The sequence below is a fragment of the Garra rufa genome, chromosome 23 (assembly GCF_049309525.1).
Source record: "Garra rufa chromosome 23, GarRuf1.0, whole genome shotgun sequence".
Taxonomy (NCBI): Eukaryota; Metazoa; Chordata; class Actinopteri; order Cypriniformes; family Cyprinidae; genus Garra; species Garra rufa.
Window position 1 is genome coordinate 1,169,528 of NC_133383.1, and position 13,758 is coordinate 1,183,285.

Here is a 13,758-nt window from a genome sequence, read left to right on the forward strand (position 1 = left end):
TATCTGACTGTACAGTGTGTTTGAAACTCTGCCCTGAGAATAGTGAGAATATCCAGTCCGGGAATAGAGAATGAGACACACGGCACACGAGACACGCTCATCAACAGAACAACTGCAGGATCACATGATCAAGCTCAGGCCTGATGATTGTCCAACTAATAATAACTGTGATTATTAACTTACAGTAGAAGCATGTCTTTAATGCAATGAAATAAATATTTAAGGAGAGACACTGCAGGCAAAAACACTGTTTTTCATGCACCTGGCAGGCTTTTTGGTTTTTCATAGTGTTTTTTTTTTTTTTCAGACTAGTGGAAGGAAAACATCCAAAAAACACCGTTAAGTGTTTCTTTTACAGCACTTTATCTATTTGTGTCAATACAATACAGATTTTGAAGGCAATGAGTTTAGGCAACTAAATCTCCACTTCAGTAGCACTTACACACACTAAATTTTACATTTTTATTCCTGCCTATATCCTGAAGGTTTTTACAGAGGGATTTGTTCATATAGAATTTGCTTGATTTTATACAAGATTTTATTCCCTCGAAAAACATAAAAAAAAAAAAAATGTTTTCTGCCTGTTGTAAGTATTTTCTGAATCATGATTGAGGGGAAAAATGAGATCCCAAAATTCCTTCTGTAAAAACATTTGACTGTAATACGTAAAAAAATAAGCAAAACAATCTGCCAATGGGTAAGAAAAATAATCTTGTTTTCTTAAGATTTTTTGGCTTACCCCATTGGCAGATTATTTTACTTGTTCTAAGCAAAAACTCACTTAATTTTGACTTTTTTTTTCTGAAAACAAGACAATTTTTACTCATCTAGAAAATCCTTCTTGATTTAAGAATTTTTTGATATTTTGGCTGGAAACGAGACAAAAAAAAAGTAAGAAAAGCATTTTTGGCAGCGAATGAATATCTTTCTCAGTATTTTTAGTCTTGTTTTCCAGTACGAATATCTAAACGTCCTGGAAATGCAGAATGAAGATATGAAACAAGAACAAATATCTGTCAGAGGGAATGAAAACTTGTTTTGCATTTGAACATTTGAATTAAGCTGATTTTTCTGAGCCCACTGGCAGATATTTCATAGAAGGATCTAAAAAAAAAGTCTTAAAAGTGCCCTTATAAAACTGTAAGACAGTGTTCTGCTCGTGATAAGACTAATAATGTCTCAGGAGGTTCCTGCAGTTCTTCTGACCTGCGGTCACGCATGACGTTTCCTCACGCTCTGCTGTCCAGCTCACAGTGTGTGTGTGTGTGTGTGTGTGTGTGTGTGTGTGTGTGTGTGTGTGTGTGTGTGTTTGTGTGTGTGTGTGTGTGTGTGTGTGTGTGTGTGTGTGTGTGTGTGTGTGTGTGTTTGTGTGTGTGTGTGTGTGTGTGTGTGTGTGTGTGTGTGTGTGTGTGTGTGTGTGTGTGTGTGTGTGTGTTGGCCGAGGCCTATCTAACGCCTGTTTCTCCTCCAATCACAGAGCTGTGTGTGTGTCGGCCGCTGCGCTGTCAGGACCCTGTGCGGGACGTAAGCCTCTCTTAGCACCCTTTAGCATTGCGTCTGTCATGGCTGCGTGTCTGTTATTGTGTCACGGTTCATGTCCTTCATTCCCACCTGTGTCAGTTGCATTGAGCTGAAAACTGATTGACAATCCTGATGTTTGTAGAGCTCAGCGACGCCCCCTGCCTGCCATTACCCGCTAGTGACGCCGCTGCACCGCCACCTGCTGCTCTTCAACAGGGTGAGCAATGCTGCAGCAGAATAACACACATCAGCAAATAGTTTTGTCATTTAAAGCTTGGCTTAAAAATATTTCAATTGCTTGGAAGCAATTTGTTAAATGCATGAATGTAAATTAAACCAGCAGAATCTGGTACAGATTTGGTGTTTTGAACTCATTTGCCATGGTGGTACAGTTGAGGTCAAACGTTTACATCCCCCTTTCAGAATCTGCAAAATGTTCATTATTGTAGCAAAATAAGAGGGATCGTACAAAATGCATGTTATTTTTTATTTAGTACTGACCTGAATAAGATATTTCACATAAAAGATGTTTACATATAGCCCACAAGAGAAAATAATTGTTGAATTTTATGAAAAGTTTACATCCCGTTGATTCTTAACACTGTGTTGTTACCTGAATGATCCACAGCTGTGTTTCTTGTTTAGTGATAGTTGTTCATGAGTGCCTTGTTTGTCCTGAACAGTTAAACTGTCTGCTGTTCTTCAGAAACATCCTTTAGGTCCCAAAAATTCTTTTGTTTTCCAGCATTTTTGTGTATTTGAACTCTTTCCAACAAAGACTGTATGATTCTGAGATCCATCTTTTCACACTGAGGACAACTACATTTTTCTTATTTTGCCTAAATATCATATTTTTTTCATTTAGTACTGCCCTTCAAAGCCTACAGAAGATACTTACATGTTTCCCAGAAGAAGAAAAAAAGCGGAATTTACCCTGATTCCAAAATTCCAAAATTCAAATTCCAAAAGTTTTCACTTAATGTTTTTTCCTTCTGGAGCATCAGTGAGTGTTTGAACCTTCTGTAATAGTTGCATATGAGTCCCTCAGTTGTCCTCAGTGTGAAAAGATGGATCTCAGAATCATACAGTCATTGCTGGAAAGGGTTCAAATACACAAAAATGCTGGAAAACCAGAGAATTTTCTGAAGAACAGCAGTCAGTTTAACTGTTCAGGACAAACAAGGGACTCATGAACAACTATCACTAAACAAAAAAACACAGCTGTGGATCATTCAGAGAACAACACAGTGTTAAGAATCAATGGGTCATTTTTATAAATTCTCTTGTGGGCTATATGTGAACATCTTTTATGTGAAATATATTATTCAGGTCAGGACTTAATAACAAACAACATGCATTTTGTATGATTCCTCTAATATTTTGCAGATTCTGAAAGGAAACTGTATATTAGGGCTACTCGATTTTGGCAAAAATCATAATCAGGATTATTTTGGTCAATATTGTAATCATGATTATTTAACACGATTATGACTGGGTCCAAAACTTTATATTAGCGATTAATTTAAAGATAGCAGTACAGCAGAAAAAAATATACAAAAAAATTACACACACAAAAAAAATACTTTTATGCAAATCTAAAATAGTCTAACACAGAAATTGAATGTAATTATTTGAATGTAAAATAAAACAGCGTTTTCGCTGTAATAGTTAAACATGGTTTGTTTCTTATTAAAACTACAAAAGTCCTTCATTCAAGAGCAGTGAGTGATTTTTCTCTTTGTATTTTTACGCTTTTATTAATATTAAACACAGAGACGGCGGAAGGAATATTATGTGTTGCCACTTTAATATACTGTTACACACGGATTTACATTCTCAACTGTTTATGATCATTTAAGACAGAACTGACAAGGGTTTACATGAATAATCACCAAGCGCCTCATTTTGAAATATTTTTGCGTGTATTTGATGTTTAGACACACCTTGAGCTAAAAGATAACTTCACATGTCCGTGTTCTGCTCCGTCTCTGAGCGCAAACACAGAATAGCGCAAGTTTTCTTACGTGCTTTTAAAAATACAACATCAAAGAAACAAGTCACGTTACATGTGTTGCTGATTTGCCTGTGAAATTAGGCTTTAATGGAGGAGCGAAAGTGCACCGCTGGAAAGGGGCGCAATAATCATTTCATCTCCATTACTGCTTTCTCATGATCGTTTAAAGCAGAAATCAAAATCAAAACTGAATTTAGATTAATTGCACAGCCCTAATATACAGTGAGGTCAGTAAGTATTTGATCACCCTGTGATTTTGCAAGTTCTCTTACTTAGAAATCATGGAGGGGTCTGCAATTTTCAGCATAGGTGCATTTCATAGGTGAGAGACAGAATCTAAAAATAAAAATCCGGAAAAAATTGTATGATTTTTTAACAATTTATAATTTATAACAATGTATATCGAGATAGATCCTGTAGTGTTCTGTTTAATCAGTAGTCAAGTGTCCATCAGTGAGTTGTCTGTTGTGCGGTGTGTGTCTGTCAGGTGCGGAGGCCGCAGGTGAGGAGTGAGTCGTATCTGCTGGTTTGTGTCGAGGGGTCTGAACTGCAGCTGTGGGAGCGACACTGCAGCGCTGATCTTTGCTGAAGAACACTAGATAGTCTACAGCAGATGCTTCGGTGAAGCTGCACGGACTGTGATCTACTCTAGTCTGATATCCCCTTCTCTATTCTTCAGTTCCAGTCTATAAAACCTTTCCAGTGTCGTGTCCACATGATGGAGTGAACCATTTCAATCACTCGAGTTTCCTGCTGCAAAGCAGCGTCTTTGATGAGAGACACAGCCATGCGCTGAATCTGATTGACGTTTACAGGCACATCCAACCGTTTCAGCTCCATATTCTGATTACAGCCTTGTTCTGAATATGCTGTTTATGTGGGTGTTTTAGGTCTGATGATCTACATGTGTTTTTCTTGCTGTTTCCCAAAAGATTTCCAAAGAGGGTGCAGATGCTGCCTTTTGCTTATGCCTTATTTGCTCCGTTATTATTAAGTTAGCTTGAGAAAGACATCGCACTGAAATGCTATTTAAACATATAGTTCTTCTTATGAGACTAAAATGATCAAGTCTAACTGCTCCTAGAGCTTTAACTCTAAATTTAAATCTAAATCATGCTAACAATATGCTAATCATGCTAGAATCATGCCATTAACTTGCTAATCATGCTAATAACTTGCTAATCATGTGAGAAACATGCTAGCAACATGCTAGTCATGCTAAAAACATGCTAGCAACTTGCTAATCATGTAAGAAACATGCTAGCAACATGCTAGTAATGCTAAAAACATGCTAGCAACTTGCTAATCATGTTAGAAACATGCTAGCAACATGCTAGTAATGCTAAAAACATGCTAGCAACTTGCTAATCATGTTAGAAACATGCTAGCAACATGCTAGTCATGCTAAAACATGCTAGCAACTTGTTAATCATGCTAGTAACTTGCTAATCATGTTAGAAAAATGCTAGCAACACACTAGTCATGCTAAAATCATGCTAGCAATTTGTTAATCATGTTAAAATCATGCTAGCAACTTGCTAATCATGCTAGAATCATGCCATTAACTTGCCAATCATGCTAATAACTTGCTAATCATGTTAGAAACATGCTAGCAACATGCTAGTCATGCTAAAAACATGCTAGCAACTTGCTAATCATGTAAGAAACATGCTAGCAACATGCTAGTAATGCTAAAAACATGCTAGCAACTTGCTAATCATGTTAGAAACATGCTAGCAACATGCTAGTCATGCTAAAACATGCTAGCAACTTGTTAATCATGCTAGTAACTTGCTAATCATGTTAGAAAAATGCTAGCAACACACTAGTCATGCTAAAATCATGCTAGCAACTTGCTAATCATGTAAGAAACATGCTAGCAACATGCTAGTCATGTTAAAAACATGTTAGCAACTTGCTAATCATGTTAGAAACATGCTAGCAACATGCTAGTCATGCTAAAAACATGCTAGCAACTTGCTAATCATGTAAGGAACATGCTACCAACATGATAGTCATGCTAAAAAACATGCTAGCAACATGCAAGTAACTTGCTAATCATGCTAATGACATGTCAATCATGCTAAAAACATGCTAGCAATTTGTTAATCATGTTAAAATCATGCTAGCAACTTGCTAATCATGCTATAAACATGCTAGCAACATGCCAGTAACTTGTTAATCATGCTAATGACATGTTACTCATGTTAGAAACATGCTAGCAACATGCTAGTCATGCTAAAAACATGCTAGCAACATGCCAGTAACTTGCTAATCATGCTAATGACATGTCAATCATGTTAGAAACATGCTAGCAACATGTTAGTCATGCTAAAAACATGCTAGCAATTTGTTAATCATGTTAAAATCATGCTAACAACTTGCTAATCATGCTAAAAAACATGCTAGCAACATGCCAGTAACTTGCTAATCATGCTAATGACATGTCAATCATGTTAGAAACATGCTAGCAACATGCTAGTCATGTTAAAAACATGCTAGCAATTTGTTAATCATGTTAAAATCATGCTAGCAACTTGCTAATCATGCTAGAATCATGCCATTAACTTGCCAATCATGCTAATAACTTGCTAATCATGTTAGAAACATGCTAGCAACATGCTAGTCATGCTAAAAACATGCTAGCAACTTGCTAATCATGTAAGAAACATGCTAGCAACATGCTAGTAATGCTAAAAACATGCTAGCAACTTGCTAATCATGTTAGAAACATGCTAGCAACATGCTAGTCATGCTAAAAACATGCTAGCAACTTGTTAATCATGCTAATAACTTGCTAATCATGTTAGAAAAATGCTAGCAACACACTAGTAATGCTAAAATCATGCTAGCAACTTGCTAATCATGTAAGAAACATGCTAGCAACATGCTAGTCATGTTAAAAACATGTTAGCAACTTGCTAATCATGTTATAAACATGCTAGCAACATGCTAGTCATGCTAAAAACATGCTAGCAACTTGCTAATCATGTAAGGAACATGCTACCAACATGATAGTCATGCTAAAAAACATGCTAGCAACATGCCAGTAACTTGCTAATCATGCTAATGACATGTCAATCATGTTAGAAACATGCTAGCAACATGCTAGTCATGCTAAAAACATGCTAGCAATTTGTTAATCATGTTAAAATCATGCTAGCAACTTGCTAATCATGCTATAAACATGCTAGCAACATGCCAGTAACTTGTTAATCATGCTAATGACATGTTACTCATGTTAGAAACATGCTAGCAACATGCTAGTCATGCTAAAAACATGCTAGCAACATGCCAGTAACTTGCTAATCATGCTAATGACATGTCAATCATGTTAGAAACATGCTAGCAACATGTTAGTCATGCTAAAAACATGCTAGCAATTTGTTAATCATGTTAAAATCATGCTAACAACTTGCTAATCGTGCTACAAACATGCTAGCAACATTCCAGTAACTTGCTAATCATGCTAATAACATGTTAATCATGATAGAATCATGCTAGCAACATTCTAGTCATGCTAATTACATGTTAATCATGCTAGCAACATGCTAACAACATGCTAGCAATTTGTTAATCATGTTAAAATCATGTTAGCAACTTGCTAATCATGCTATAAAAATGCTAGCAAATTGTTTATCATGTTAAAAATGTGCTAGCAACTTGGAAATCATGCTAGCAACTTGCCATTTATGTTCGAATCATGCTAGTAACTTGGTAATCATGGTAGAAACATGGTAACAACTTGTAATAGTGCTAGAATCATGCTAGCAACATGTCAATCATGCTAGACACATGTTAACATCTTGTTAACCGTGCTAGAAACATGCTAGCAACTAGCTAATCATAATATAAACATATTAGCAACTTGCTAATTATGTTAGAAACACGTTAACGTAAACACGTAAACTTTTCAAACTTTTTCAAACTTTCTGGTCTAGCTTTCTCAAGCCAACTTCAAAGTTTGTCTTGACAAACTTGTTTATCTAGTTTTTATTAAAACTTTCACACAGTTTAATTAGGACTCAACACTTCAGAAATGCCAAAAAACTCACTTGCAGGAGTGGGAATCAGGATTTGGAGAATTAAAAAAAAGTTGTCTTAAAGTGAATCAGGCAATCAGAATATTCTAATCTGAATATTGTCAAATTCTGATTCATATTGGAATATTGATGTGCATGGCTGTAAATGTAAAAGCGTTTGCCTTATTGAGTCAGAATCTGTCAGCGTAGTTTGTTTACAGTATGTTGGGTTGGTTTGCTGTCCTGCTTTTCCCTGGTGTTCATGGGAATCTGCACTGAGAATCATGTAGTTTATTCCTCCACAATTCAGATGCTTGGTATGTGTGTGTAGGTTTATACTCACAGTGACACTAACAGCATCACCAGCTCTGAATCTGCTGTAAAGGCACAGAACAGATGAAGCACAGCTGTCTCTAGATGGTAACCCTGATTCTGTGGTGTTCATGCAGGCAGAATGCGGCCGATCATCTAGATGCGAGCATGACGCGCCGTACGCTGAGTGCCGTCTGTTAAACCACACGTGTTTGTGTGCATATCGTATACTACATCATTATTTACCAGAGATATATTTTGTACAAAAGAAGTGAATTGAAGTTGTTTTAAACATTAAAACTATTTAAGTGTGAGAAACTTAGAAATAAAGTTGGCTTATTTATTTAACAGTTCTTGGAAATATGTGTCCGTTTGTTAAATGTACATTTGCTTTGTGGTTTAAATGGCTTTAAATACCTTTATTTCCCATCAAAGTGAGTACTGAGTCCTGATAAGAACAAGTGAACTGACTTTGCTTCTGTACTCTGTATGGAGTGGGTGTGGCTTCTGTCCTCTGTGTGGAATGGGCGTGGCTTATGTCCTCTGTGTGGAGTGGGTGTGGCTTCTGTACTCTGTATGTAGTGGGCGTGGCTTATGTCCTCTGTGTGAAATGAGTGTGGCTTCTGTCCTCTGTGTGGAATGGGCGTGGCTTATGTCCTCTGTGTGGAGTGGGTGTGGCTTCTGTACTCTGTATGTAGTGGGCGTGGCTTATGTCCTCTGTGTGAAATGGGTGTGGCTTCTATCCTCTGTGTGGAATGGGCGTGGCTTCTGTACTCTTATGTAGTGGGCGTGGTTTATGTCCTCTGTGTGAAATGGGTGTGGCTTCTGCACGCTGTATGTAGTGGGCGTGGCTTATGTCCTCTGTGTGGAGTGGGTGTGGCTTCTGTACTCTGTATGTAGTGGGCGTGGCTTATGTCCTCTGTGTGGAGTGGGTGTGGCTTCTGTACTCTGTATGTAGTGGGTGTGGCTTATGTCCTCTGTGTGGAGTGGGTGTGGCTTCTGTACTCTGTATGTAGTGGGCGTGGCTTATGTCCTCTGTATGGAGTTGGTGTGGCTTCTGTGCTCTGTATGTAGTGGGCGTGGCTTATGTCCTCTGTGTGGAGTGGGTGTGGCTTCTGTACTCTGTATGTAGTGGGCGTGGCTTATGTCCTCTGCGTGGAGTGGGTGTGGCTTCTTCCCTGGGGACAGCTGCAAAAATAATCCTGAGTGAGTGTTTAATTCCTCCATGCAGACTCATGTTGTGTTCAGTATCATTGTCTGTTATGTTTGGTAAATTCCTCCCCCTAGTGTTGACTCCCAAGCCATGGACTTGTTCGACAGTGTGTCGGTCTGCCCTTTGTATCCTTTTTTGACAGTTGAAATATTTTCTTGAATGTTAATATATCAATATTTTATCAACACATTCACTTGTTCCTAGTTCTATGATGTCAGTAAGTAGACACTTTGATATGCAGGTAAACAAATAATATATTTTTTTATTGAGTGTATAATTTTCAGTGTTCAGTGTATTTTAAAATTCTGCATTTTTATTTATGATTTTATTAATATTTTTAGAGAATTCTGTTATCATTTACCATAATGGGATATATGTATACAGATATTATTTAGTGATATTTTGTGGAATTATTTTATATCTATGTTGAATTATTATATAAATATAAATATTTTATATATTAATAAAATTATATTTGAAATATTTAACTAAAAAAATTACTAAAAAATAATTTACTAAAAAAAAGAATATATATATATATATATATATATATATATATATATTATTTTTATTCTTTTTGTAACAGTTCTTAAAAGTGTCTTAAAAGTTTTTAAAAATGTTATATAGCTGCTCACATTCAATAATTATATTTAAAGATGAAAAAAATCATAATATAATACACTGTTCAAAATGAATCTGAATGAGTGGCGTTTAATATATTGAGAAATAAAGAAGATTTATTTGCATTTTTAATCATAGAAAACAGAATACAGTCAACAGAATATTGCCTGCTATTTAGAAAAGTGGAATGTGAAATACCATACATTATGCAAAGATATATATTTAAAACATTGTTGTCACCTATGCTACATGTGTCAATCCAAAAGTGCCAAAATGAAGATAATGTTGCATGTTTAAAGCAATATCATGCATGGTTTCTGCAGGTCTTGAAACATCTTAATCCACCTTTCCACAAATTAAGGCCTCAGAAAGTTGTAATTCAGAGCAGAAAGTCTTAAATTGCACAAATCTGCCTCAGTATTTTGTGTATTCCAGCACTAATATCTAAACATCCTTAAATCAAGATGCATTTACTAGAGATGCAGAATGAAGATATGAGTGTCCTGTGCATAGTTTGCATGTAGTGTTCTGTGCTTCACATGTAGAGTCCTGCGGCGGGGTACAGCATGAAGGGGGCGATGCTGTGCTGCGAGGGGCTCTCCAGCATGTGTTTGCGGTAATAGCGGCGGAGCGCCGGGCTGCTCGGGTGCTGCTGTCTGACGTGGAGGAAGTACTCATCTGGCCGGCTGGAGGTGAAGCCGCAGTCCTCGCACACGAAGATCTTGGAGCGCCGCTGGCGATACGCATACTGCTGCCGCACACCGTGGATCTTCCTCAGGTGAGACTCCAGAGAGCAGCGCTGCGTGAACGCTTTCTCACACAGATCACAGCGGTACGGACGGATACCTGCGTGACAGAGAAGTGGCTTAGAACCATTGCTAATAAACAGAAATGTTTCTTGAGCAGCAAATCAGAATATTAGAATGATTTCTGAAGGATCATGTGACACTGAAGACTGCAGGAATGATGCTGAAAATGCAGCTTTGATCACAGAAATAAATTACATTTGAACATAGATATTTCAGTGTCACATGATTCTTCAAAAAACATTGTAATATGCTGATTTATTATCAATGTTGGAAACAGTTGTGCTGCTTAATTTATTTTTTGAAAATATGATACTTTTTCAGCATTCTTTGATGAATACAAAGTTTAAAAGAACAGCATTTATTCAACATATAAATGTTTTCTAACAATATAAGTCTTTTCTATCACATTTGTATCAATTTAACACATCCTTTGCGAATGAAAGTATTAATTTCTTAAAAAAAGAAAGTATAAAAATTTACTGACTACAAAGTTTTAGATGCCAGTTTACCGTATATTGTTACAAAAGATTTTAAGGATTTTAAATAAGCGCTGTTCTTTTTAACTTTTTTATTGATTAAGGAATCGAGAAAAACTGTTTCCAACATTGATAATAAATCAGTATATTAGAATGATTTCTGAAGGATCATGTGACACTGAAGACTGGAGGAATGATGCTGAAAATTCAGCTTTGATCACAGGAATAAATTACATTTTAACATAGATTTGCATAGTAACAGCTTTTTTAAAACATAAAAAATATTTCAAATTTTTACTGTATTTCAAATATTTCAAGTTTGTACTGTAATTACTGTTATTATCAATGTTGGAAACAGTTGTGCTGCTTAGTAACTTTTTTGGAACATGTGATACTTTTTTCAAGATTCTTTGATGAATAAAAAAAGTTTAAAAGAACAGCATTTATTCAAAATATAAATCTTTTCTAACAATGTAACACATTCTAACAAAGTCTTTGCTATTGCTTTTTATCAATTTAACACATCCTTGGTGTATAAAAGTATTCATTTATTTAAAAAAAAGAAAGATTCAACTGTGCTGAATCTTTGAAAACTGTGTTTTTTTTCCTTCGTTTTTTCCAATTCTTTAAAAAATAAAAAGTTGAAAAGAACAGCGTTTTTTTTTTTTTTTTTTTTTAAATAGAAATCTTTTGTAACAATATAAACTACCATCTAAAAGTTTGGGGTCAGTACATTTTTTATTCTTTCTTTTTTGAAAGAAGTTAATATTTTCATTCAGAAATCATTCTAATATACTGATTTATTATCAGTGTTGGAAACTGTTTTAACATGCTTATTTATTATTATTCTTTAATCAATAAAAAGTTGAAAAGAACAGCGTTTATTTATTTTATTTAAAACCATTTAAAAGTTTGGGGTCAGTACATTTGTATTCTTTCTTTCTTTTTTTTTTTTAAAGAAATTAATACTTTCAGCATGGATGTGTTAAATTGATTAAAAAGTGATAGCAAAGACTTAAATTGTTAGAAAATATTTATTTCAAAAGATTCAACTTTTATTTGATAAAAAAAAAACTAAATATTAAGCAGAAGCAGACTGATTTCTGAAGGATCATGTGACACTGAAGACTGGAGTAATGATGCTGAAAATTCAGCTTTGACCACAGAAATAAATTACATTTGAACAGATATTCACATAGAAAACAGCTGTTTCGAAACATAAAAATATTTCACATTTTTACAGCATTTTAATGGTTTTGATGGTGTGCAGAAGAGATTGCAGAAAAAGATTTAGTCTTTTTTCAGAGTGTATACACTCATCTCACCTGTGTGTGTTCTCATGTGTCTCTTCAGGTCGAAGGTGTCGTTAAAGCCTTTCCCGCAGTAGCGACACGGATGTCTCTTGACCAGACTGTGGCATTTGAGGTGGCGCGTCAGCATGCGCTGCAGGGGGAACATTTTATGACACACGGAGCACAGGAACTCTGTGGAGCCGCCGGATTCACGCGTCTGAAAGCAAAGAAACACGTCAGATTTCTGAAGATGTTGAGGATCTGCAGCTCATCTTTAGGTGCTTCACCTTGTTGAGTGGCGCTGAGGCCAGTGCAGGAGGATGAGGAGGATGAGGAGGAAGAGAACTCTGGGACGGCTGAACTCTCTCCATCCCATAATCCTCTCTGTGACGCTCCAGAGCCGCCGGAGCTGAAGGAGAAGCAGGTGTGTGTTTGTGGACGACATGAGCGCGCTCAGACACTGACTCCAGATCAGCGCTGGGAGACTGGACAGACACTGAAACACACGTTACACAATTACAGACTAGTATTAGTGCTCTTTCAGTGCTCATGAATTAGATTTATTGTTTTTTCTAAATAAGATACAATATTAACAGTAACAAATGTGACCCTGGAGCACAAAACCAGTCTTAAGTAGCATGGATATATTTGTAGCAATAGTCAAAAATACATTCTTTGGGTCAAAATTATTATTTTTTTTTTAATGCAAAAATCATTAGGATATTAAGTAAAGATTATGTATTTATTTCCTATCGAAATATATCAAAACTTAATTTTTGATTAGTAATATGCATTGCTAAGAACTTAATTTGGACAACTTTAAAGGCGATTCCAGATTAATAATTAATATTATTATTAATAATATTTAGTTATTTATTTATTATATTATATGTAATATATTATGTTGCTTAGATATTTTTTATTTTAAATAAATATAAAAATAAAATGAAAATAATAGGGTTTATTTTAATTTATTATTATAAAATGAAATACTTATTTATTATAATTTTTTATTATTATTATAAAAAACAATTACATGCATAAAGTCATCCAACAATGCAGTCAAAATCAAAATTATTACATTTATTATTATTATTATTAATCACTACCAAATATGGTCATTTATAAAAATTATATTATATTATTTTAATTATAAAAATAAAGTAAAAATAATAGGGTTTATTTTAATTTATTATTATAAAATAATATACTTATTTATTATAATTTTTATTATTGTTATAAAATAAAAAACATGAATAAAGTCATCCAACAATGCAGTCAGAATCAAAATGATAACTTTTATTAGTATTATTATTAATATTAATATTACTATTAATCTATATATATATATATATATATATATATATATATATATATTTTTTTTTTTTTAATATAAAAATACAAATAGGTTTTATTTTAATTTATTATTATAAAATAAAATACTTATCAATAATAATTTTTATAATTATTATCAAATA

At 34.8% G+C, this 13,758-nt stretch overlaps 1 protein-coding gene across 1 annotated transcript in view; it reads right to left on the reverse strand.

The window, feature by feature from the left end:
- Positions 1–10,131: 10,131 nt before the first annotated feature.
- LOC141299814 (putative transcription factor Ovo-like 1) overlaps positions 10,132–13,758 on the reverse strand; it is an 18,870-nt gene continuing 15,243 nt past the window's right edge. Inside the window, exons 3-5 of the mRNA XM_073830183.1 lie at positions 12,568–12,776; positions 12,314–12,497; positions 10,132–10,549 (exon numbers count right to left, since the gene is read on the reverse strand). Of these exons, the coding sequence (XP_073686284.1) occupies positions 10,239–10,549; positions 12,314–12,497; positions 12,568–12,776 (704 nt within the window). The 3' untranslated portion in view covers positions 10,132–10,238. The remainder of the gene's footprint in view (positions 10,550–12,313; positions 12,498–12,567; positions 12,777–13,758) is intronic.